The sequence below is a fragment of the Cyprinodon tularosa genome, unplaced genomic scaffold (genome assembly GCF_016077235.1).
Source record: "Cyprinodon tularosa strain WSP-4 unplaced genomic scaffold, ASM1607723v1 ctg331, whole genome shotgun sequence".
NCBI classification, from domain to species: Eukaryota; Metazoa; Chordata; class Actinopteri; order Cyprinodontiformes; family Cyprinodontidae; genus Cyprinodon; species Cyprinodon tularosa.
Window position 1 is genome coordinate 468,522 of NW_024039043.1, and position 27,895 is coordinate 496,416.

The 27,895-nt window shown below is 35.9% G+C and overlaps 2 protein-coding genes across 2 annotated transcripts in view; both read right to left on the reverse strand.

Moving 5' to 3' along the window:
• Window positions 1–11,240, reverse strand: part of LOC119789100 (protein bicaudal C homolog 1-like) — an 87,363-nt gene extending 76,123 nt beyond the window's left edge. Inside the window, exon 1 of the mRNA XM_038293871.1 lies at window positions 10,572–11,240. Within this exon, the coding sequence (XP_038149799.1) occupies window positions 10,572–10,779 (208 nt within the window). The 5' untranslated portion in view covers window positions 10,780–11,240. The remainder of the gene's footprint in view (window positions 1–10,571) is intronic.
• A 2,416-nt stretch (window positions 11,241–13,656) lies between these two features.
• Window positions 13,657–19,203, reverse strand: LOC119789101 (ubiquitin-conjugating enzyme E2 D4-like). The gene is made up of 7 exons (XM_038293872.1): window positions 19,034–19,203; window positions 18,467–18,530; window positions 18,303–18,334; window positions 17,973–18,050; window positions 17,769–17,874; window positions 15,100–15,193; window positions 13,657–15,008 (listed from the first exon to the last, which is right to left on the reverse strand). Exons 1-7 carry the CDS (start codon window positions 19,055–19,057, stop codon window positions 14,963–14,965), a joined length of 444 nt encoding a protein of 147 aa, XP_038149800.1. The 5' UTR covers window positions 19,058–19,203; the 3' UTR covers window positions 13,657–14,962.
• Window positions 19,204–27,895: the final 8,692 nt, after the last annotated feature.

Sequence of the window (27,895 nt, forward strand, 5' to 3'; positions counted from 1 at the left end):
ATAATAACCCCACACAACACAAGATAGAGATGAGATAATGAAACTTACACTATTAACTGATGCCTTTTGGCTTCAACAACCAACATTATGGCCTAGATGAAAGAAAAAAAAAAACACCTTCTATCCAGGAATGTGCAAATAATCAACTTATGATTGTTGAATATTGGTTTATTTGATTAAAGTTGGTTCCAGATGATTAATAGATAATGTTTGCTTAAGGGGAATGTTTTCAGATGTAATGTTACCATTGTCCTCAAAAGGGCCCCACTGTTAGTTCTGTTCATTCTTAAGCAGAGCTTCAATGTTATTTAAAAGATCAAAATCAATCATAGGTCTGTCAATTACCGTCACTCTTGGGTGACACAAAAAGAATTTAAAAATAATGAAAAAAGCAGCATTTTCTACCTCTATATATTGTGTGTTGTTGCAAACTTTTGGTCTGTGGCCCCCACGACCTCCTAGAGTTAGCTAGAATATCAGGTAAGGAGGGGAAAGCCAGACAGAGCATAAAAGCTGCAGATCCTATATCTTTGTGTCTCATCTGTGGAAATTATGTGCATAATTGAGCTTTAAGAATTAGACTAATCGTTGTAATCCAGCCATTTTCATAAACTGCAATGTATCTTTAGCTAAATTTGTATGGAAATAAGTAATCTGAATAAATGTTCAGACTAAAAGTATTCCATATAAACATGGCAGTCTGATATTCAGTGTGGTAGTCTTAATATTCTGATAGGATTCGGCAGGATTTCAAGCAAGCTGTCATTCCACTGATATTAGTGGGTTTAAGTTTATTGACATTCCAATGAGCAAACATGTAAATCATTGAAAGCATCAAGTTATTCTGGGAGGCAAACTGACCTGAGAGCACATGTAAATCCTACATCATCCTAACATATTTCCACCTTGGGTGGCTAGTCGCTTTGCCTACATGCTTTCAGAATATTCAGACGGTGACGTTTCCATGACATATTTTTAGCCCAATCAGCCATTTTATCCCCATTACTTATGGCCACATAATGGTACAATCCAATTTAGAGGAGCCAATTCTGAGCAGAAGTTAATGCATTTTACTGAGATATGAGTGGAAAACTGTCGTTCGGTTAGTCCAGAACATATATTCTTACTGAATTCATTATTCTTATTTGAATCTGTGGCTGGTTCCACAAGTGTTAAGGCACAGTCACATCCACAATGCTTAATCTGCATGAAATCCAGTTATGATCTGGTAGATATATCACAGCATTTCTAAATGACAGATGATTTTTAGATCTAGACATGAGCAAGAGATTTTCCTTTCAGTTGCTGTTACGTCCTCATACTTTCCATTCTTCGTAATGTTTCAGTCCGATAATAATCTACTGGAGGATTGAAACCAAGTTCCCAGCTTTTCCATCTTTACTTTCACTTTAGGCTTCTCACTTATGGTAAGAAGCACAGTATAACATCTATTAAATCCAACAAGAAGAAAATAACTTCCCATGTGCAACTAGGTTAGAGTTTTTGTCCTACACCCCGCAACTTTTGGGTGCAAACTTCAAATGATTATTGTGATGTAGTATAAGACAAATACCAGAAAAACTCCAGTGGCTCCATTGTGGATTCAAAGGAAGCTGGAACAACTTAGCAGTGCTATGAACCTTCACCGCTGAAAAATGATGGTGAGAAGAAAAAAATGTATAAAAAAGCGAACAAAACATTCCCCAAAAGACTCTCACTTCCTGTCTGAGAGTCTTACTCAGCACACAGAAGGAAGAGGAGGCTGAGACTCTCACATACTGTATAGTATCCTCACTATATCAATGTTTGCAATGACCCAAAGAAGTCATTATTTGAATAAGACAGACAATGATTCTTTTTTCTTTTACGTCCAGGTCGTCTACTCCTTCTTTGTTGCTCAAATCTTAAACAGTTAAGTTATAACAATAATAAACTAAAAGGGTATTCCACTGCTTCACCGTTTTACTACTTGTGAACAGATAAAATATTGTTGCACCATATTTGCTAGTGTTTTACCTGGCTCCAGGTTCGATCAACTTTCAAAAGCTTCCTTCAAATGCAAGCATTGGACCAACGGGAAGATGTTTTTTCATTCATTTTGTTTTCAGATTCAGCGAAATGGCAAAAACCACTGTACTCTTTGAAAAAAGCACAATTACCAGCGTTCTTGTTTGCATTTTGAAACAAAGATAACCAGTGATGGGCAGCGGTTTAGAAGGGGGAAAGCAAATTAGTTAAATGAGGAAAATGCTTCACTTAACCTAATTGTGGGTTGTTGTCACCATTTCGCAGCAAACATGTTGTTACGATGTGTGCACACACTGTCCCACCAGGAGCCTAAGCTTAATCACAAACACCACTGAACTATCATTACTAGTCTGACCAAAGAAAACCAGAACCACAGCTCTTTCAGAGGACTCAAAGGGACTTTTTTTTTTAATACCAATGTTTGGGAGGGGGTGTGCTGCTTTTCCCTACTCTTGTTTAATCTTTTCAAAATGACTGTAAAGGCAAAACAAAGCCTGTTTCACTCCCTCCTGCTAGCACCAGAACATCTTTCTAGCTTTTACTCGTCTTCAACGGTCTTCAAGATATTAACTGAGGAGCTCTTAAGCAGTGTGTCAGGAGTCCTCTGTACCCAGAGAGCCTTCAGGATAAGATTTTGTTGTCACTTGACCACTACTTACTTATGTAAGATGTAAATAATGTGTTAGAGATGCTAAATATGCAATTTTTGAGCAACTAATAAACTCCATATTTTTCTGAAGTAAATGCTGCTAAAAAACGGGGGACTATTTAGAATAACTAACCCAAATGACAGTTGAAGTAAGCAGGTTGGAGTTTAGATTCAGTCAGGAGATATTCCTCTTACATCCCTTTTATTTAGCAGAATTTATTCTTTTTATCTTTTATTTATTTATGTCCTGTCTGGCAATATGGCAATAAGAGTAATTGTCTTGATGCTAAAAAGAGCCCAAAAGATTTTACTTTTACAAGTGGATCAGTACAGCTATCGCCATAGTGTTCCACTTGATTTATTTAGCAGAATTTAAACACCAGACCCCTAATGAACCAAGTGTGCCTTAAAAAATCTTTTATGCACAACTGTGAAAATATACAGTAATTCTCAGACTTTTGACTGTTAAAAATGTGCAATTGGCAAAAACAAACTACAAACCAAAATTTGGTTCTCATATTAGATTACAAGAGGGCATTATCCTGCCATGTATCAGCAAAGACTAGAGTACATGTAATTGATTCCTCCTTGTATCATAAAAGTATGAGAATAAGATTGCCTGCCCTGTACTGGCCAATGAGCTGTCCCCAAAGCTCACCCAGCCGTCCAACCTCATGCTTTGGAAAAATACCATTTTCATCATTCTAAACATTGTTTGATCTTTATAAATTCCCTCTATATCTAGAACACCTAATTAAAAACCAATCAACCTAATCATCATGTTTATCAACTAAACATGATTATTAGAGAAGAATAAACACTGCACTGGGAGAGCATGCAGCCTCCAGAAATTTTTTAGAAGTTGCAGAGATTTTCAAAACCAGGACTTTTTTGTTGCAAGGCAACAGTGCAACAAACTGCACCACCATCCAGTCCACTATTAAGATACTATCCTAATATTTAATTGAAAAAAAATATATATGTCTACAAATCTAATCTTGATGTAGAAGCCTGCAGTGAGATGATTAGCAGACATGCATTTCATAAATTACAGTTATTGATGCCTTCAGTGTCCATTCCTTCACTGTCATTGTTTAACAAAATATAAATATTTTGATTTTTAATCGCTGGAAAATGTATTAGACTTTAATTTGCCAGCTGATTACCAGTTATCAGCAATATATTATAATATATTTCATATATCTGAGGGGAAAAAAAATCTGTCATTTAGGAACTTCTTTTGGCATCTTGTTATAAATTACTTTTAACCACAAGAATAGTATGGCTGATACTGTTACATGTTTATGATACTGTTACCAGTTTAGGTGCCTTACTTTAATTTCTTTTTACAGGTTTTTAAACAATAGATTATTTTACATAGAGATTTTTTTAGAAAATAGCCTTTAGTTTTTTGTTATGCATGCCCCAAGTTGGACAGAGAATATTGGCAAATAGAGATTTAAAGTAGGATACACAATTCTATGTTTAAGTAACTCAATATAAAGAGGCTTCACATTCTTTAAAAAAAAAAAAACTAAACCTGATATTAAACATTTTACTGAAAGACCTTAGAAAACACAAATGCAATATGCATTTAATTCACAATGTCAGGATTTGGTTTTAAGGTTGTTGATTGGACCCAAAAGCAGAAGCTGAGAGGCATAGGTGAGTTCTTGGAGGGTTTAATCAGAGGTCAGGCAAACAAAAACAGGTATCCAAAAATCCAACTTAAAAATGTTAAACAAAAACAGGAATCCAAAAATCCGACATAAAAATCAAACACAAACCAGAACCATGGAGACATCAGGGGAAAACCATCAAGGAGCCAGGGTGATGAAAGGTAAGACGAGGAACCAGCAAAGAGGGACTGCAGAGGGAGAGTATTTATGGCTGACTGAACAAAGGTAGAGCTAATGAGCTGATAGGGAGCAGGTGTGATTAGAGCGGACGAGGAAGCCAAGGGAAAAGAACTAGTGCTGTCAAAATTATCGCGTTATTATCGCGTTAACGCGAGGCCATTTTAACGGCGATAATTTTTTTAACGTGAGATTAACGCTATGTGGTTTTATGGTACAATTTTCCAAGTACATCCCGCTGCAGCCTGCGGGAAGGCGGGGCTATTTTCCCCCAGTGTATGCATTTCTCATAGGCTTCGAGAGCGGACCTCCTCAAGGGAAAAAGACGCTCATACACTGGGTAGCGCTAGTGCCTTTTCTTTAAGCCCCACCACCAACAAACAAGTTGAGTGTCTGGTAACTAGTAGCAACCTGAAATACGCTGAGAAAACAGATTACTGAGGTGAAATGGAATCTGCTACGGCACTCTTGCCGTCTGTGTACGCCACAGGTCGGTATCGTGTGTGTGTGTTCTCATTTTTGTTAAGAGGCTGAAAAGACTACCTCCATCTAGTGATGTCGGTCTATTGATTTTGATGTATTGATTGAAAATTGTTCATTATTACCTTGGTTAATTAACATCTAATGTTAACTACTGCATTTTATAGCAGTAGGGTAAAATGCTTGTCTTTGTTCAAAAGACTGTATTAACTGTAAAGACTGTCTTTTACATCAGCCTGTTTTCAGGGCCTTTTTTTTGGCTACATATTTGTTATTTTTGGCATAAATCAGTATCTGTGACCTGTTTTCATTTTAAAAAAAGAACATTGGCACAAACCTAGCCTGTATGTATTTTTTTGTATGTCATCGAGAGTATTTAAATGATTTTCAATCAGGAAAAAAATGTGCGATTAAAATGCGATTAATCGCGAGTTAACTCAGGCATTGATGCGATTAATCGCGATTAAAAAAATTTAATCGATTGACAGCACTAAAAAGAACACAAGGAGGCAGCAGAGGACAGACAGAAAAACCTAAGCAACTTAAATGAATCCAGACACACCAAAAAAGCTAGAAAACAATGAAAAACCTGGCTAAACTTGAAACAGAAAACTTAAAGAAAAACAACAGAACCAAGATCGTTACACACAACATTTCAGTTTCCATGTCACAAAAACCCATGGGGACTTAAATGTCCCCATACCTGTTGGCTTAGGTAAAAATCAACAGCAATAAAATCACTGTAAAACAAAAAAATAAGACAAGAACACAACCTGTATGTCTAAGTGTTAAATCTCTTTTAGCAATTATTACTAAAATGTGAAAGTTACCATAACAGTTGTGTGAATTTTTCGAAAATAGAAAAATAGTGATCAAAGTGCAAATATCTTCCCAAAATTGAGTTTGTAAATAACAATAAGCACCTTTTTCCATTGTGCCAATGATCTCTGATTCTGGTGAATAACTGACTCACTTGTGAAATGCTGACCTCGGATTCCATCAGATTTCTTTTTAGCAGGCAATGAGCAGAGTAGATAAAATAATTTTATAATTATCAAATTAGCAAAGCAGGTACAAAACACAGCAAAGAAGAGCAATGAAGTGAAATCACTCCAAAGAAGAGCAATGAAGTGAAATGACTCCAAAGAAGAGCAATGAAGTGAAATGACTCCAAGTAGAAACACACTGATCAAACTGAAGTGGATTTGCTTATGGGTCGTACATACAGTATGCTTATCGCATACACAACAACTTTCTTCTGTAAAGGGAACACTGCTTACTAAGCTTTAAAGATCATGTTGGACTTTTTATACACATCCTCTAAGAACAGCAATTAAGATTGATTCACTGTCTATTTCTACAGGATATATAAATATAAATGTTTCGAAAGTTGGTGATAAGATCAGATTTGCAATTATCCAAATCACATCATCAACCCATAAAAAAATCACATACTTGGACAAAGGTTGTAAGAGAAATTAGATTTGACATTAAACAAGCTTGCTTATTTCAGATTCAGCGATCAGTAATTATACAAAACATATATATTTTAGAGTCAAATCAAATACTAAAAAGTGTGGCATGTATTTGTTTTTATTTTATTTTTAAGCTTAACCCTACCTAACAAACTTTATTCCTGCCTTGCCTGTTGTATTCCGGGATCTATGTGATGTTTGTTAATCAAGTGTCTTCAACGTATCTCTGAAGCCTTTACAGAACAGCTGTATTTATAACAGAGGTAAACAACACATTGAAAAACAACGGTCACTGAAACATCAATGTGTGCGGTATCATCCTCTATAACAGATTGCTAGGATGTAATATTTAGAAGATCATGCAATCAAACTCTGCATGCTAACAATATAAGGGACCCTTTAAATGGAGATGGACTAATACCCTTGATACCTGCATCTGATTTAGAACCAGTCTACATAACTGTTAAAGCTCATAAGGAGAATTAAAGGCATCATTATGGTAGACAAATAAGATAGAAGTCTATGTAATGTGAAGGTTAACCACAAATATCAGACATATACAAATATGTTTGTCTTGCTATATGTAGTGAGGACCATTTGTTGACTCCCATTGACTTTCCATTTTTGACCCTTTCTATGCCCTAACCCGAAAAATGACCCTGAACTGAATGTGCATCTTATTGACAGGTGACAAAGTAAAGTACAGTTTTGAACAGATTCTACCTTAGTCAGTTAAATAACATGCTGCTGTCATTTTTCACATATCTGATGTTGCTACTATTTTCAAATATCCATTACTGAAAAATGTACATTACATAGCTGTATTGATCAATATTGGTTATTTATTCTCCAGGTGCACAGTTTTTATACTTTTATAACACTTTACAGTGCAGTATTTTGTTTATCTTTTAACTCTTCACTATTATGTTATTCATATACATTTTTTAAGGTCCATATTTGTGTGACAATTTTTTCTATCATCTTTTTGCTGCTATAAACACCAGAATTTCACCATTATGGGACAATAAAGGGATTTTCTATTCTGTTCTATTCTAAATATGCCTACTGTTTAGACTACTATCATGACAATTATTATCCTGTTACTTCAACAAACAATCATGCACTATATTCAGTAATGTAAGTTATATACAATTGAATAATATTTGCCTTTTGCCTTTTTGTTTTTTTGGACTGCAATTTCCAGCAAGGTTTCATTATTTACAGTAGCATTTGGAATATATTTCAATTCCAAACTAAATGGTTCTTGTGGCTTAGAAAACACAAACAAAGACAGGCTACCTGGTTAACAGCAATTTAAATTACTGTTGTGTGAGGAGGGATTACAGCATGATGCCCTTTAGCTAATTATTGAAGCTGGAGTCACTGTTAATTTACTGGAAAAGACAGAGCAGCCAGATTGTTACAGCCAATCTAACAGTGGGTATAAAAATATACTGGAACTCCTATAAAATAGCTCATATCTATACCCTATACAGCACAGCCAAGTGTTTCAGGGCTTTGTCATGCATGCGGCTGAAGGAATCATTTGTTACGAAATGAATGTACATGTGCAGAGCAATTCTGATTCCATAATTTTTCGAAACTCAACACTGTTCCATTATATAGCATCTGCTGACATTTAACCATAACAGACATGCATAAACACCCAATCCTCTTAGCTGCTGCGGGGGGCATAGGTCAAAAGCTAAAGCAGTTTCAAGGATGAGATAGTCTGAAACTCTGAGCCACCAGGCAGACCAGCCACTAAGGCACAGCAGACGTTTCCACTCCGCATCTAAACTGCAATGTCAACACAAGCCGTGTCAGCCATGATGTCATAAAGACAAGATTGAGAAACAAGTTGTTAGAAGGAGAGAAGGAGAGACATTTAAAAAGACAAGGAGGACAAACTGAAAAACTGTTGAGATCCCCCCCAAACAGCTACATCACTTCACATACACAGATGCAAAACTAAAAAAACAGACATGTTTGGGTAAGCTGGCGTGACGTGGCGCATGGTATGTCCGGAGGACTCCGACTCGGGGCCGGCCCCTGCTTAAGTTGTTTTCCTGGAAGAGTTCGAGATGACATGGAGCTTTGAGGAATGTACAGCGCAGAGAGGCAACCACCAGGACATTCTCAAGGAGAGCCACATGTGTGCATGGACACATCTGTCTGTGTGTGTCTGTGTTCCACATAAGACCGAATGATTTGCAAAACCCTATCAGATTCACTAATGGGAACTTTTAACCACATTTTATAGAGCACATTTCAAATCAAGTGCAATCAATGTCGAAACAATACATTTTTAGGTTTTCTGTTCTACAAACTTTTGACACAAAAAATAGCTTCAAGCTCAGTTTAGCTGAACTCCTGTGGATCTACTCCACAGGTCAGCACACCCAGCAAAACACTTAAATATGACACATTCATATGTTTTGAAATGAACGACCAGATTAACTCAGCCTTTCCGGTGGGGGATCTGTTTAACGACGCACAAGAACTATTTAAGAATTACAGTCTAAGTCTGCCTTATTTGTTCCACATCAATGTGCAGTTGCTACTAATGATAATTACTTTTTCATATTCAAAGAAAAAAGAATGTTTTTGAAAACTGCTAAATCTCTCCCCTATACAGATCCTCCACTTTTAAGTCCTGGTAATGAGAAGTAAAGCCTAAGTGTCTCTCTTGAGCGGTATATTCTAATGCCCCTGCTTCACTTCTTGATGTCCACTTGTTAACAGAAGGCTACTAACCTTTACCTGGCTTACAAGAAACATAAAGAAAATTAATCAAAACCCCCTCTTGTGAAAAACATGGACAGCTATGGTGTGGTTACTGATATAAACACGGCAATGGCACCACCATGCTGTGGGGATCCCACCAATTATTTTTATGAATGCAATGTATTTTAAAGCAAGCACTAGCTTATTGCAAGAATGCTACATGGACAAATAAAAAGTTGAATTACACAGCTAATAAGAATTTATTACATTTGTGTTATTCTGTAGCAAAATAACCAAACGGAATACTTTTATGCACAAGATTCCCTTAAAAAGTTTAGAAGGTCATTACTCTTTATTTTACATGTGGAATATATTATTACAACTGAAAAAAACTATATTATTATTTTTTTAATGTTGTTATTACAATTTTCTTTCTTTGCCTTCCTCGGGCTTTAGCATCTCAATCAGTACCATCATGAGACGTGAACATAAAAAACAAAGTTCAGTCAATTAAGCAGGGTTTGGATGTACGGCCCTGCATTATTTTAGTCGACATGTTTTCCCTTAAAGCAATCTTATTCATTGCCATACTGCATATGTTGATACTGTGACACAGGGCAATCACAATACAGAAATAGGAGGGATTTATTTTTTCCTTTTGTGTTTTTCATTTCTGTTTTAATATTACTGCGTAAATACTATATTTTTTGTTTGCTTGTGTTTTGTTTTGTTTTTACTCCAGGAGCTCAGCATGAATCCATCATGTTTTAAGCAATTGTTTCAGCAACAGTCAAGAAGTCAGTATGGAGGAAGAAATCTTTGAGATGAGCCAAGCCTGTTGCATCAGTTGTTTTTACATGTAGACTCCTCAGTTGAAAAGTAAGCAAACTGAATGTTCAGGTCAATTTCAGTTTAGTCTACACACTAGAAGGTAAAAAAGGAGCTTGTGTAGCGACACCTTGTGGTCTGTATGAATGTAATAGAGAACTTTTACTGTTTCAACCTATTGTTTAAGTTTGAAGGAGTATTTAGATACATTAGACCAAAACAATCTTGCATTGTCAGCTATTTTGTTTACTTATACGCACTGCGTAAAATTCACATGGCATTCATTGCATTCATAGTCTGAATTTCTCATTTATTCTTTACATTTACAATGAAGGATTGACTTTATATATATATAAACTTTATATACTATAATATAGTATGTTTGTCACTAAAAAAAAAATATTTAAACTTTTATTTTAGACTTGGAAAAAACCTCTCGCTTTGCTTGGTAACAAATATGTGAAGCTTGATTATAATTGAAAGCAGAAAATATCACCTTAAATGAAGATATTTTGGTAACTTTTTTACCTAACAACATGATTTCCAGCTTCTTACGGTCCACCCGGAACCTCTCCTCTGTCCACTCCGGGTCTGGCAGTGGATGGGGGCCGCTAAGGTCCTCCTCTGATCCGGGGAGAGGGGAGTCGGTGCTGCGCTCGCTGTTGGAGCCCTGGTCTGACTGCTGCTGCTGCTGCTGCTGCAAGTATCCGCTCAGAGGGTCGCACTGGGCAGCCATGGCGCAGCGCGCAACTTTCTCCAGGGGCCACAGCAATTTGACTTTTAAAGTAGAGTTAAATAAATAGAAAACACAGCCGTCTGTTAGGTTGTTGAATTCCCTTACTCCGAGGCTTTGTGTGTGCTCATTCTGAGGCAGTCAGGATTTTTTTTTTTGTAATATAATTTTTCCTCCCTGGTTAGTTTAAGTCCCTTCGTTTTTCCTCCATTGGACAGACTTCTAAAAATAGGCAACAGCAGCGCAGTGAGCCTCTCTCTGAAGTTGGTCAGTCTGCAGAGTTAACGGAGCCACTACCAGCACACATACCAAACAGCTCCTCGGCAAAGTTTCACGTGTCAGACTCCTCCCAGAAACTTTTAGAAAACCGACTTCCCCTCCCTCCAAGTCCAGAAGATCTCCAGACTGTTACTGGTTCCGAGAAAGACGCTGAATTTCATTTGTCTGTTCCTGGCTGAGCAACTTCATACACAATGTGGAATAAGCAATTAAAGCCACTTTGCATCAAAAAACTTTACTGCATTTGGAAGTTTTAGGTTACATTAATAAAAAGGAAACATTAAACTTTTTTTATTATTATTGATGCAGGGAACTAATGCAGAAAGAGGACTATGGGCACATTTGGAGCAAGATACAGAAATCCCTGTGATCATCTATACTGACATAACATTATGCAGATGCTCCTGATTTTACCAGCTGCACATCACATTCATGAAAGATTCCAAGGGCCCTTGACTGAGGGGGGCCCCAAAAAAGAAGAAAACATATGACCCACTAGATATTTCAAATATAAAAAGAAAAATCCTGCAGTAGTTAACATTATCTTTACGTTTTCCCTGATATTTCAGGATTAAACAGCGAATATCAATGTCTTTCATAGGGCCCTAAATGGCAGCACCCCTGGACTTCAATTTCCTCTTTCTAGCTGACATGAACACTGTTGCCTATCATCTCCAAACTCAATATGTTGTGCATTCATTGATTGTACTCTTCATAATTTGGTCACAACAATCAAACTTGGGTTTTGTTCCATGTTTTCTTCATGTCATCACCACCATACTTGGCAGTCATTGCATGTTTAAACGTTTCACTTAGGTTCTTATAGACATTTTGTTGGTCAGATGAAATAGGTTAATCTTTTTTTCGACTTAAACATATTTTCAGGTTTGGAGCAGGGACCTTCTACTCTGGCTCTATTATGGCCTATGGAGGTCTCTAAATTGTTTGGCTATTGAAACGGACAATGGGGTCAGGCTTCAGGCTTGGTGGTTCCCGCACATCCCAGGTTACTCCAAGGTTATATCAGCTTGGCTCAGATGGTTGAAACCTGGACACATTTTAGAGTTCCAGTCAGACAAATATCTCCAACACACACAAAACTGTGTTTCAGAAACAAAAGGTCAGCCAGCATTGGACCCCTGGGTTCTGTTTCACGAAGCAGGTTAAACAAACTCAGAATCAAATCCTCAACTCTAAATTGATCTAGCCTAAAGTTGGGAACTCTGGGTTTTCGGGTTCACAACAGCAGCTATAAATTATTTCAATCAACTCCAAGTAGGTCCACTCAGAGTTAAACGCATGTGTGACAAGTTTAGAAAGCCATCATCAGTGGAGCCCCATATCGACGAGTCACCATGACAAAAGGCCTATTTCACCCAACTGGAACTGGAGATTTTAATAAAGAAATGAAAAACAAAATGGAAATTTTGTTTAAAAGACAGAAACAGGTAAGGAAGATGGCGAAGGTGAAGATTGTTGCTCGAGTTAATGCATTAATTTATATGAAGTAGTCTATGGCAGGCCGTATTTACATTTATAAAAAGGACTCTCCTCTCTCTTGTTCTATTTGTAGATCAGTAAAAACGGTCATAGTCTGTTGTGATCATGAAAACATTCCAGATTTATTTCCTGAATGGTAGTGGATCAATGTATCTATTTAGGGGAAATCATCTGGCAGCAGGTAAAGATGAAAAATAAATTTTTTATTGATCATTTCATGGGTTCTCAGTTTGATTCTGTCTTCCATCACTGTTTGCAACTGCTTTGGATGTTATCATCCAAATAAATGGTCATTATTAGCGGTTATCAGTCCCATAGAATGGCTTCAGATTGTTCCAGTAGGCTCATTAGGTTGTTATCACTGAGTGAAACCTAACCCTAAAGGTACTTCCTTTTCTCACTGTGGAATTCATTTATGTATAATCTGAAAATAATTTCAGTAATTCTTCATGTAATGCAATCTAAATAAAAATAAAATTATCCGCATGTTGCTTAGAATAACTACACAGAAAATAAATCTAATATCCTGTCAACTGAGTTGTAGAATCCTCTCCCTATAAATATTTAATTCTCTGTGAAAAAGCACTGATCATTGTTTAATAAGATCCTTGTCAAATGGACATGCAAGGATTCTTTTTAAAACCTAATGTGTCGAACAGACCTGGTGAATTACTTTTTTTTTTAATGCACAAAAGAAAAAAAACTGTGTGATTGGCTGTAAGGAGAACAGAGACAGAGGACACTCAGAGTTTACTGAACAAAACCTGCAAACCAGGTTAGCTCTGGGGAGAATGTTACTATGGTGACTGAAGCAGAGGTTGAGTAACAATCTTCCTGAAACCGAAAACTCAAGTTTCCCGGATTTCAGGTTTAAAAAAGCTTTCAGTAAACCTGTATCGTAAAACAGACCCCTGGAATGAACTTTTTAACTCAATTTATTTACTACTCTGTAATATGAAATTGATTATCTCTTCCAAAAGCCCACAAATATCCATACAGAAAACCATTTCGATGTTTATAAAACTTGCTAAGGGATATTTACACTTTTGACCATTGGGATGAATTATAACTGAGACTGAATGATAGAAAAAACACTTTTCGTTCAAACCTGCAGACCTAATTCGTCATTAAAACATTTTATTGACCTTCTCATGTGCAATCAATCAGGATTACTGCACCAGACAAAAAAAAAAAAAGAACATGACTTTAATAGATCAAATCCCAAGAGGAGTGTGTTAATTTAAAGGAAGTTTTTGAGAAAGTAGTTTTAGCAATAATCCAAAATGTTTTCCTCTAGCTACCAATTACAACCTAATCAAGTAGCATTTGGTTGTTCTGCAACAGCATGGCTTTAAATCTCTAAGAAAAAAAAAAAAAAAAAAAATAGAACCAATTTAAATGAAATTTCTCACAGGCATGAAATCATAAAAAGTTAATCTGTTAGAATCACTCTATCAAAAAGGAAATTTGCAGATCAACTACACAAAGTAAATAGCTTCCAATAAACCAGAGAAAAAAAAAAACATGTATATTAGATGGCAAAAAACTGTTCCATTACATCCCAATAGCATTATTCAGTATGCTTGTTCATGACATGACACATTATATTGCCATCTTTGAAATTATAAGATCAAATTAAACGTTTCACAAACTTATCAGCTTAAAGGACATGTTTGCATCCCCTCTTAAATATAAAGATTTAACGTATTCAAAGAAAACTGGAACACCTTATCAATCTGTGTTTGCTCATTTAACAACCACAGTGGGACAGCTGTTGGAGAAGATAATGGAGGCTTTAATTTCATTTTAGAGAACATCCTTTCTATTTTTATTTCACCGCTGCAGCAGAACACTGTAATAACCACAGCCCACAAAATTAAGCATTTGGCAAATGGATTGAAATGAAACAAAACAGTATTGAGGAGATGAAAGAAAACACCTCATAAAAAAAAAATTAAAACAAAAGCTTGGTTAGTACATAGTAAAGTATGACATCTAGTGGTCACCTAAATTATTAAACAGACATTAAGGCGGTCAAACAAAGTCTTTATTCTACATTTTGTATTATGCTTGCTTAATTCTTGTGGACAGCTAAAACAAAAGAAAAGGTAAATGGAATTCAAATTCTGCTAAATATCTTTATTTCAAGATAATGAAAAATATAAATACAAATCTCTTCAAAGAAACAAATTTGCTCCACCTCAACACTTCAAATAAAATATTCAAAGGAATAATTTGAATAATGCCAAAACAGTAAAACAGTTAAGTCAAGTAAAACCTCAGTAGAGAAAGTGCATTAAGCATATTAAACACCTCAGTTACAACCAGTGTGAAGAAAGCAGTTGAACAGTACTGTCATCTTTCAAGGAGCTCTGGGGGAAGTAATTGGTTCCAAGATATATTCATGTTACATTGCATATCTCTGGGTCCATTCTCGGGCCAGTTTGTTGTACCTTAAAATTGGGAAAATTTTAAATTAAGTAGATGGATTAAAAAAAAGGATTTGTCAGTTTAAATAAAAGAAAACAACACCACAATACTTACTTTTGCTTATCTGCCTTGTAGATGTGTGCGATGTCAGGAACAAGTGGGTCATCAGGATTTGGATCACAAAGCAAGGAGCAGATGGACAACAACACTTAAAGGACAAAATAACAGAATTAGCTCAAAATAAAGGCCTTTTGTTAACCGTGTTGTTAATTCAGCATATTCAATTTATTCTTATAAATCTGACTAACAGACATTAAAGGAAACCTTTTACTTTGCCGTTACATAAATTTGGGGGATTCCTTAAGGTTTGAGTCTGAAATTCAATCGAGCTTCTTGGGATCTTCACTGAGCTAGAATACATGTTTATTTTATTCTGGTATTTAAATAAGATTTAAAGCTGCATTTGACACTAAACATTTTAATCCCTGCTTTTGTAACACTTAGATCTCAGGGTAACATTTTCTATTGTTAGCTTAACTGTGATTTTTAAAAACACTTTTAGTTTTGATTCCTTAAGGCTATCCAATCAGAAAACAAACAAAAGCAGATTTTCACCAGTATATGACTATCTGATCTGATCTTTTACATTTGTGTTTGGATAAACATAAATTCCTAGATCCCATTTCTGCTGAGCCATTTGCTGTGTTTTAGCAAAAAACAAACAAAAAAAACATCTCATTATGAAGTGTTTAAGAAAGCAACAACTGCAGACAAAGTTTAGACCAAACCAACTACTCTGTTCACCATAAAACTTCTAGGTGAGTGTGAAAACAGCCGTGTCTAGTGTGCCTCCAGGTCAGTTTACGACTTGCCCGTATGTCTAAGAAACATATGTTTTGCCATTTCTTTCAACCGCACAGGAAGACAAAATGCAACATTACTACTGTTTATATCCCAACATAAACTGGTCACCGGTTAAAGCAGATAGTTCAACAATGCTTGGAAATGGTACAAGAATGCTGTCCTGCTAAATGCAGCTGTCGCATGCCCTGTATTACACACATTGGTACTTCTGCTACCAAAGTGACACAACTGAACCTCTAAAGCATTGACTTAATAATAAAAGTCCTAAATCTCAGCATTAAATTCTCAATGCATGCTGAATATTTAAAAATAAACAGGGAAGAGAAAGCTTGTTCTGGTGAAGGTTCTCAGTCATCCAGGTAATAGTTTCTTTTTCAGGGAAGCGAAACATCTTCAAACTTGGAAACAAAATCCAGTGGATTGTTTTAATTTTATTTTTTGGAAAGCTCGTTCTATTTTCTAATCAGTTTGTCTCCTGATCACCTGGGAGTGTTAATGACTCTGGACCAACTGATTGAGTCCCTAAACTTGAAAATTAACAAATTATGAAAAAAGAAAGACTGCGCTCTCATGCTAAAGTAACCGACTGTCTCTTGATGTAATTTTTGATGTATTAAAAAGTTGTTTTTTTGGTACATGGGTAATTTCTGTAATACAAAAGGTATTTAAAGTTTTCAATAAAGACAAGTGATTATATGTGTGTTTAATATTATATACCAGCAGAAGGATACATCTTCATTTTAATGTCCTAATCTTTGACTGGCAGATTAGCTAAAAATATAGGATTGAGTAAATTATACATGAGACTTAAGCAGTTCTATTGTGATTTGTCATAATTATTAATGACAATGATTAACCATATAGAGAGATAAATGGTTATATCAGAGTTTAGGACACGGGTATGAAATAGTTGGTTGATGGTTGAAAATGGAAGGAGGAAAAAACAAAAAGAGGTTTAATTAAATTGGAGTCATTTATTTCTCATTGTAGAAATTTCCTCATTGTACCAATTATAATGAATTTTAAAAAGTTCAAATCAAAAGTCATCTAGTTTATATATCAATCCATTCTCAATAATTTGGTTTCTGATCCCATTCGGGATGAGTCACTCTTAAATTAGAAAAATAAGGCAGGCTATGACCTTCATCAAACCAAAAATGACTCAGCAACATCCTGCAAGAAGGAAATATGAAGGATATGCACTGGATGTTTCTGCGACAAGGTTATGCAGCATTTATTGCAAAAATGATATCATTGATGATTAAAATTAGTTTCAAAGTTTGTCTCACCAAAAACATCTCATAGCTAGAGCCTTATAAATAGTCAACATTGCTCTAAAATCAAATTTTAGGCATTCTTTATGTTGCCATAGGAAAAAAAGCAGTGCATCTTTGTTACTAAGAGGTACATGCCTACAGTCAATTTTAAAAGGTAAATTCTGCATTTATTGATAAACTCTTGTAAATACTGAAAAATTTTTTCTTAAAAATGTTAGAAAAGCAGGATTCACACAATTATTAATTGTAGTTACATTTTTGTGACAGTGATACACAATACAATAATTACCCATCTTTAGTATAAATGCTATAAATATCAAGGACCATCATTGCGTTTCAATGAAAGATAATAGGCAGATTAAAAGAAATTACTTTACACCACCAGTAGTCAAAGCAGGCACAAAATATCTCCAAGGCTGGTACAAAATTAGGAAAGGTTAGTATGGAACGTTTTGTGGCAGGCAAATCCCTTTCTTTTACCCAAAAACTGCATGGAAGCAAATTTTCTCAAAGGGCAAAAGAGCACTCTTCTGGTTTAGCCCAATGCATTTACCTTTAAAAGTGTTTTGCATTCTAGCATTTCTTCTCACATCTATTGTGACGTGGTTTGTAATGAATTATCACGATACAAATTTTAGTTACCTTTTGAAATTGTAAGAGCAGGGGACCACTGAGACCTCAATATGTCAAGGCAAATGCTTCCGTTGCTGTTTATGTTTGGATGATAGATTTTTGTAGTAAAGGCCACCTATGGAGATAAACAAAGACCAAATAAAGAATAGAGCTCATAATTTACATTTTAGTTGAACTATTAAGCATACATTTGTATAAAGAATGTAATGCTACCTTTGGTGGTTTAAATGGATAGTCGGTGGGAAAATGCACAGAAAGGAAAAAAACTCCTCCATGATAAGGGCTGTCATTCTGAAACAGAAGAGCAGATTATTGCCAAAGCATGCCTTATATTTGTGGCTCAACAACACCACGGGCTTCAGTGAATACTGTTATAATAGAGCATGCTAGTCTGAGCTCAACATACACAACAGGAAGAGCTGTAAACTCAACATAAAACACCATTGTCTAGAAATCTAGAAGCACTTTGGTGGGGAAAAAAATGCTGGAAACAAATCCAGAATCCAACAGAAAAAAAGACACACACAAAAAACAAAAACTTACTGGTCCTGTGATGGTGGCCTGCCAGTGAAACACTTAAGGAAAAAAAAAAAGTAAAGAAAGATCAGGTTAGATGATTAATACTGGAAGCATCTCAGTCACAAGTTAAAAAAATTAAAATAGGAAAAAAAAGGAACAGAAAAGGACAAATTAGATGCCCAACTTACTGTCTTCCCCTACAGGTCCAGCTGAACATGAAGCTGGGGGGTCTCTCTGCAAGTCATTTAACTCCTGGGGAAAAAATAAATAAATAAAATCAACATTTTGCCCACCTTAACAACAATAATGATGACTGTGCATCCTATGGAAATATTCACTAATATAACAATATGAGGAAGACAATTCTACATAGAAACCACAATTAAATATTGCTGACATTTTTGTTTTCATAGTATTGTTAACCATTAGTCCAAAATACTTTCAATAAATATTAGCTTGTTACAATTAAGATAGTAAACATCTTAAATCATTACGTTTGTTCCTAATGTCAGATACGGCTCTGTGAGATTAACAGGAAATGATTTTTAAACATACAAATTGATCAAAAGTTCCAGTGCTTCAAAAACTACTTACAGTGATAACATAAAGAAAGTAAAAACTCTGGAAAATCAAAGTCATACTAACAGCTCCCAGAAAAGGCTACCAAACAAAATGCTAACGTTACATAGGCGTTTCCGCCGCATAGCTTCATCCTGTCGGGAACAATCAACAAATTTTAAAAACGCTGTTCTTACCTTCTGTATCCTCTTCAAAGCCATGCTGAGGCTTTCTGAGTGGGTTATAAGAAGCTACGATGTAAACTCTAACAGCTGTCACCCACGACGAGGCTCACTTTATGCCGACTCGGTGCTTGTTTTGAAAAACTGATTAGTTCTTTTGTTTCCGCGTTTTTAACTCACGCTTTTAACTGACGACGAGCGTGAACAGGTGCATTGTGGGAAATGGAGTCTTTGACCTAGCTTTTGTAAAAACGTCAACGATATATTCAATCGATCGTTTCCCAAGTGTATATATATATATATATATATATATATATATATATATATATATATATATATATATATATATATATATATATATATATATATATATATATATATATATATATATATATATATATATATATATATAGTAAATATTTTTTTCCTCGTTTTGTTTAAAAAAAAAAAAAAAACACTTTTAGATTTTCATTGCCAAAATGTACCACTGGAGTGAAATCTAAAAATAATTTTGACTAGTTTGAATCAATTTCAGTTTAAATACACGGTTAACAGTTAACTTTAAAATTATTTTGTCCACTAGTCCCTTCAGAATAAGCGTTTTACACTAATCTTTTATCCTATACTTTAATTTAGCTGGTAGTTTTAGAACTCCTCAGTATTTAAATTAGAGCCGTATCTTATTGATTGCTCTGGGTAGGTGGTTGGATTACATAACCATACTCACATAATGTGAATGTGCATCTCTTATTTATTTTTACCACACAGAATTAGGCACAGAGTCAGAACTTGGTTTACATTGTTATTTTTATAGCCATGCGTGTTCACTTACACTAATACTTTGTTTCTTTACATGGTACGGGTTCCCTTAAAATTCTAGGAAAAAATATGATCAAATATAGACAGATCTGAAATAATTTTAAGGAAGTAATAGCAAACAGACTAATATTTGACATTAGGAAAATTAAACAGACAAATTTCAGCTTTCATATAAAACTTAAAATATTGCGAAACAACCTAATGTTAAGCACAAAGCATTATTAATGGCACAAATCAGATAGGTCAGGGATAAAATTGTGGAGCAGTTTACAGCAGCGTTAGGTTTTAAAATAATATGTAAGACTTTGACCATCTGACATAGCACTTTTCAATCTATTATCTGGAAAAAGAAAGACCATATCACAGTTGTACACATATCACATATTACTATCCATATAAAATAAATGGCCCAATCAGTAGAGCTTTAATTAGAGAATGAGCCAATTGCCTCATCTTAGATCTTTGGGAGCCGCAGACATTCTGGTGGTGCAATCAATCTTTGAGCAGTTTTTATTCATTGACAGCACAACTATTAGTTGTTAACACTAAAATATGTCACAACCTAAAGAGAGCTTTAGTTTTATTTATTTATTCTGATAACAGAAAGTAATGGGAAGCAAGCGTCTAGTACAAGGAGACAAAATAATACTTTTAGATCCACAGTAATTGTAAAGTGAGATAATTGGCTAAAAACAAATACTCCAAATTACCCTGAAAACACCATGCCAATGGCGAAACATGGTGGTGACAACATCATGTTGTGTGTATGCTTTCCTCAGCAGTAACAGAGAGACTAATTACATATTACTGTATCCTAGTGTATTAAAAATACTTAAAACTGTATTGGACAAGAAAGGTTAACCTTTGACCAAATTTCTTCAATCAAAATATTTAAATTTAAAGTTTCATTGGACTAATAATAAATAAGAAAGGATAAAACAAAATAGATCTTGAAAAATGGAGAGTTGGCCTCTAGGTTTGTGATATTGTGTTTACTTTACAAAGCAGATATTATTGCGCCCTTTTGATCTAGTCAAAATGATTCTTTACAAAATTGTTAAAATCATAAACAGTTTCCCTTCATTTGGAAATCATCTACTCCTTCTGCCACATAAAATCTAAATAAAATGCATTGCTGTCTGTGGGTGCAAGATGACAAAATGTTAAAAAAACAACTTCAAGGGCAATGGAAAACTTTGCTAAATCAATGAGGCAAAGCTTGCATATCTTCCATCATATATGCTTTTTGATAAAAGGGAATAGATTGGCACTTAGAATACTGTGGAAATGTAGGGAATTCAAGTTGGTTAAGTATTTGACCTCACTGCAGGCAGCGGTTATGAACACCAAAGATGGATTTGAAAAGTATATTAATACATATTAATGAATAGTGGAAGATGGCACTGAGGAAGTAAAGGTAATTTGTTAGTCAAGCAGAAGAGATATGTAGGTAACTGTGGGTGATGGTGGAGCTTCAAAAGAGGAATGTAAGTATATCCACAGAGACAGAGATTTGCAGGTGGTGGTGATTGGTGCTTTTTGTTAATGATTTCCTTATTTTTTCCCCCAGGCGGAGAATCATAGGCTGATGAGTGAGGGCAGGTGAACATGCACGTGAGCAACAGTGCATAGAACATCAAGAAATGCAAGAGTTTAGCAGTTTTAGGTCTGATTATGCTAGTGGAATAAATCAATCTGGCATCTACTTTCAGGACTCCGCTCCTCTTTAAGCTCCCTCAGAGTGGGATTGATGAGCTCCAGCTGTGAGGAAACACCTGCTGGTCACATTCTTCAATTAGAGGAAGTAGCCCTGTGGAAATGACACAAATTTATTTAAACAGACTAAAATATATACAAGCTAGAACAATTAAAGATTTTTCACAGTAGTTCACAAAAATGTAAATAAATATAATAAACAAATAATAGCAAGACTGGATTAATATGTGTTTTATTTGAAAAAAAAAATAAAGTGGTTTGGGTGCTTTTTCCTCTGATCAGCAAATGTGTCATCACTTTTTGAACTTGATACCTAAATGCAGAGTTTAGATTTCAGGCTCTTCCAGCTGGATGCTCCCAGAAGGCCAAATGAATGCACTGCATTTATGTCTTTATCAACCAGATTAAATATTTATTTTGGCTGCAAGCCACTGATAGAAATGGAGTATAAGCTGATGCCACTACTCTTCAACTAACTGGAAGTAACTATAAAGATGTAAGCAAAGGCCTTATGTCATCACCTTAAAAGGCTTTGTTATCATCAAATGATCTGCAGGGAGAACTAAACTGGAATTTCTGTGAGCTCTCAATTTGTAATAGACATGAAACATTGTTACCATTCGAAGATATTGAAAAGCAGATAATACGGTTGCTGTACTGACATTATTATAAGTAACTTACACTTAGTATTGTGAGTAATATTATCAGAGGCATTTTAGCATTGTATTAAAAAAAGTATTAAAACAGATCTAAAATAAACTGTATACATCCTAATGCTATGTTGGTACAAAGAAGTGAATTAAAAGGAAATCTGGACATTCAAGAGATCTGCAGTGTTATGGTTAAAAAAAACCTGACCGTGAATTCAACCCAAATTAGCCAGAGGAAAAATAAATCAGTGATACAATAAATATATTTTCCAATTAATACCGTTTTAATTGCTGCCAGGAGCCAGGTTCATTTTGGTGCCCATAAACTGATAATGTTTTAGCATATGTGTAAAAGGCAGGAAGGCCAAGAAGTAATTTGCTGAAAAATTATTTTGTATAATCAATGTGCAAAAACAGCCAAAAAGTGTAAAATATTTTTTATATGAAGACTAATTTGTTTTTACTCAAAACCCTTTAAAAAATGTAATCTTAAATTAGATGAAGATGAAGTCATGTCATGAGAGGTTTTGTGGAAATATGTATGGTGGTTGTTTTCTGTACTATTTCTGTTTTCAGTTATAGGTCCTCCATTATTTTTTTTTTATTTAACTTAGGTAATTAGATAAATCTTGTCCACTATATACAACTTGCCCCTGGCTTTCTTTTATACTGTCTTATTTGAATCAAATTACCTCCACCAGGTAGACCTCCAGAGCTTGACTGCCGGTCTATGTGACAGCGTCATTGTCCTTCACAGTCTCTTTGGCGGTAACTATGGCATTGAGACTGGACTTTTGAGTCTCCACATCAGATAATGTTGCCTTCAGGTCATCCTCCAGAGCCCTGCTGATGGTCAGAGCAGCCACTGAGTCGCTTGTTTGAACTCTGCTTCTCTTTAGGATGGCTTCCAGTCTTCCGCCTTCAACTGCCCCTCTGGGTCAACTTCCTTGCCAGCTGCACGAAATCTTTTGTTTTTCTGTTTTATTACTTCATATATATATAGGCCTTGATAGGTATTTTGATTCTGAATAGAGAGAGCAAAGATACTGAGGTATTAAGTATTGCTGGTTTAGTCTTGATTTATAGCTGTGGTGTCTTATTTTTAAATTTTTTAAATTCTCCCAGTTTTTGCACCCCCATAGCTTTGCTACATTCCATATTTAGTAATTCAGACTCACTTCATCTTCTTCTCATCTTAACAATCTTGTAGATCTTCCTCCAGGTTCATTCAGTCTCATTAGATTGTCCCATCCTTCTCTAATTTTACTTTTTTGATTTAGGTTCCTATTGTTGTTTCTAAGCATTCTTCTTCACTTTAAGTTGTAAGTTTGTATTTATTTTGCATTTAAGTGTTTTTCTCTCATTATGATCCCTCCTGCCTGCTGCATTGCTCTGACTTTTGCAAAAAACAAAGTCTGCAATAAGAAATGGACATATTAACCCTGCCTTTCTAAAAATCTAATCAGAATTAAAGAAGTGAAAACAAATGGGCCAACTTCTCATTAGATAGAATGAAATGTAAGCAAAAATTAGTTAAAGGGAAAAGTTAAATATCTCTAGCTGTTAAAATGTGTAATGGCAGGAAAGCTTTATAGTTTAGACTTAACATTGTATTTGTACATCTCTCAGGAGCAGAACTTTATTGTAGTAAATAGCCTGAATCTTGAAAGAGCAAAAGAGGACATTAGTTAGATAATACATGAACATACAGGGCATAGGGGGAAGGGACACATCTGTCATCTTTCACGCCTGAACTGTTGCATACTTCAAAGCCACAGTGCAACAAAATCAAAATATATTCAGATAAATATTTTCAGTCATATCCGTAGATACCAAAATGTTTCATTTCATCATGGTTTCTTACACTCGATCCAGTATTTGGATGGATCTCATCTTAAGGCTGACAAGCACATAGTCAAATATCATGTGGAAAACTTAAATATGTCATTTTATGGTATTAGAACTACATTTTGTATACATTTTTTTCTTTCCAATTTATTGTGTTTACGCTCCTTAACGATCTGTCTACATCCAAGATGACTAACTCATAACAAAAAGACTGACAGGGGATTAGAATTTAGTTTGGCCTCAATTTTGTTATTTACAGTTTACATATGTTAAATGGAATAGACTTAGGCAACTTTTATTGTAATTTTGTATACACAAAGGGTATAAAAAATGAAATTTTGTTTTGTACAGCTTTAGATAGTAAATGAGCAGCAGCTTAGCAGTGAAAGGAACCTTTTCATTCCATTAAGTGCAGCAGTGATCAAATGTAAACATTGTGGGAGAAAAAAACATGGTGCAAAACGCATAAATATGGAAGTTCGGAGGATTACAGAGACAAATATATATTGTACAAAACTGCAGTAGTTTTCTTTTTTAGTTGAATTCTGTTTAGTTTGGTGTTATCAGTGTGATGCAGAGTCTGTGTCTTGATTTTTTTTTTTTTTCAAAACTTTAGCAATTTGCTGGCAATGGGGGAAAAGCTGCTGCAGAATCTGCTAGTCCCTGCAAAAGATGCTGTGAAGCCTCTTCCCAGAGGGCAGCAGGGAGAACAGTCCATGTTGGGGGTGTGAAGGATCACTTAGGGATTTATGATGAATACAAACCTTCTTTTGTAAATCAGCTCAAATTACTTTCAATACTCAGCACATATCACAACAAATGTCTTCCCTTGTCACATTGCAAGACAAATAGGTACAACCTACTAATATAAATGTATAAAACCATTATAGCAGATTCAAATAGATATGCATACTTTTCAATGTGTCACATTATGTAACAACTCATTATGCTTTGTTTTCTTCACAAACTGGTTATAAAGAAATATACCTTTCCTCTCTAAGAAACCCAACCTATTACCTTAACTCATTGATTTTGCTCTCTGTTTTCTCCACAACCAGTCAAAAGAAAGCCTAGCAAAGAATCAATTCTAAATGATATCTTTGGAATATATTGGTCAAGGCCTGTCATTTCCTTACTTAGATGTACAGAGAACACTATGGCTGGTAGACATAAGACTTAGATTTAGACAAATTTTATTGTCTCTTTGTATACACAGAAATTTCGTTTTGTACAGCTCTCACGACATTTCCATTTCTTAAAGTGCAGCAGTGATCAAATGTAAACACTGTGGGAGAAAAAAAAAAGCATGGTGCAAAAATACACATTGATATGGAAGTTTAGAGCATTGAAATATACACTTCTCAAAAAAATTAAAGGGACACTTTGTAATCAGAGTATAGCATCAAGTTAATTAAACATGTGGGATGTTGATTTGGTCAGGTAAGTAGCAGAGGGGGTTGTTAATCAGTTTCAGCTGCTTTAGTGTTAATGAAATTAACAACAGGTGCACTAGAGGGGCAAAAACGAGACAACCATCAAAACAGGAATGGTTTTACAGGTAGAGGCAACTGACATTTTTTCCCCTCCTCATGTTTTCTGACTCTTTTTCACCAGTTTTGCATTTGGCTAGGGTCACTGTCAATACTGTTAGCATGAGGCGCTACCTGGACCGTACAGAGGTTGTATAGGCAGTCCAGCTTCTCCAGGATGGCACATCATCACGTGCCATTGACAGAAGGTTTGCTGTGTCTCACAGCACAATCTCAAGAGCATGGAGGAGATTCCAGGAGACAGGCAGTTACTCTAGGAGAGCTGGACAGGGCCGTAGAAGGTCTACAACCCATCAGCAGGACCGGTATCTGCTCCTTTGTGCAAGGAGGAGCAGGAGGAGCCCTACAGAATGACCTCCAGCAGGCCTCTGGTGTCTCTGACCAAACAATCAGAAACAGACTTCACGGGGGTGGCCCGAGGGCCCGACGTCCTCTAGTGGGCCCTGTGCTCACTGCCCAGAACCATGGAGATCGATTGGCATTTGCCACAGAACACCGGAATTGGAAAGTCTGCCACTGGCGCTCTGTGCTTTTCACAGATGAGAGCAGGTTCACCCTGAGCACATGTGGCAGACTTTAAAGGGTCTGGAGAAACTGTAGAGAATGTTATGCTGCCTGTAACATCGTTCAGCATGACCGGTTTGGTGGTGGGTCAGTGATGGTCTGGGAAGGCATATCCATGGAGGGACGCACAGACCTATACAGGCTAGACAATGGCACCCTGACTGCCATTAGGTATTGGGATGAAATCATTGTATCCATTGTCAGACCCTATGCTGGTGCAGTGGGTCCTGGGTTCTTCCTGGTGCACGACAATGCCCGGCCTCATGTGGCGAGAGTATGCAGGCAATTCCTGGAGGATGAAGGAATTGATACCATTGATTGGCCCCCACGCTCGCCTGACCTAAATCCAATATAACACCTCTGGGACATTATGTTTCGGTCCATCTGATGCCGCCAGGTTGCACCTTAGACTGTCCAGGAGCTCAGTGATGCCCTAGTCCAGATCTGGGAGGATATACCCCAGTCATCTCATTAGGAGCATGCCCCAATGCTGTCAGGCATGCATACACATTACGGTATTCAGTAATTTGTATGGGGGCCATACAAATTACTGAATACCATTTTAAGCTGCAATGAAATTTCAGCAAAATGGACTAGCCTGCCACATAATTTTTTCACTATAATTTTTGGGGTGTCTTTAAATTCAGCCCAATTCAGCATGATATTTTCCCCATTGAGATCTGATGTGTTTTCAAAGTGTTCCTTTAATTTTGAGCAGTGTATATGGTGCAATTATGCAGATTTTGGTTTGGTTTTGTAAGTAAGATGCAGAGTCTGTGACATGATTTAGTCTTTTCAACAGTTCAGCTGTCTGATGGTGGGGAAGAAGCTGGATCTGCTAAACCTACCAGCCTTTTCCCAGAGGACAACAGGAAGAACAATCCATGGCAGGGGTGTGAGGGGAGTTTAAATCTAGCAATTTTAGCTTAGCTAAAGACAGAGCTAAACCCACCCTTGATCTAATCATCCCAGTCCTCTGTTTTTTTTTTTTTTGTAGCTCCATTTTTTCAGGTAAGGATTTATTTTTCCCAGTACCTTCAGTTTACAATTCACTCTGATCAGCTTTATCCTTGCTGTAGAAAAAAAACAAAAAATAATTATGGTTCCACCTTGTTTAACAAGGGGTGATGATGTTTCCACTATTAGAACTTGAGCAAGTTTAGTCTAGCACATGCAGCCTTTTCCTACACATGGCTTTAGGCAATCTTTGAATGGGATTTCTAATTCTTTTCTTTGTGCCACTTTCTATAAAGTCCAGCTTTGTGGATTAAACCACTAATCATAGAGCCACCACGGGCTATGAACTGCTGCAGTTTTCATACATTTCTAAGTATCTACAGTGGAAAAGTGTTGTGTACAAGTGTTGAGATGGACAGTTATGTCTTGAGAGCTTTGCACTGGTCTGGTAGATACTCCTCCCATTTCCTTACTATGTCTTGTTGTCGGGAAAATGTAGATGTCTCTTATTTCATAAATTAATTTATCCTATTTACTCACTATAAAAGTTTTCACTCAGTCTGTTTCACCTGGAAGGCCACACAATTCTCTGCATGAGGGTGTTTGTAGACCAGACATAGCTTCTTCTCATAACAAACCAGATTCTTTCTCAAGGTGTATTCATAACATGTTACTGTTAACCAAAGTGTCTGTAATTTCTGTCTCTGACTACTTTCTATTGTTGTAAGTAAAGGGGGGACACTCACTGCTCAGGCAGAACAAGACTGAATGCT

Excerpts from the sequence above, each read along its gene's own strand:
- LOC119789101 (XM_038293872.1), bottom strand. The coding sequence starts at position 19,057 with ATGGCTTTGAAGAGGATACAGAAG. Across the intron at positions 18,335-18,466 it reads TGGACCTGTAGGGGAAGACA|TGTTTCACTGGCAGGCCACC; the intron begins GTAAGTTGGGCA and ends TTTTTCCTTAAG. Across the intron at positions 17,875-17,972 it reads ATCCATTTAAACCACCAAAG|GTGGCCTTTACTACAAAAAT; the intron begins GTAGCATTACAT and ends TTATCTCCATAG.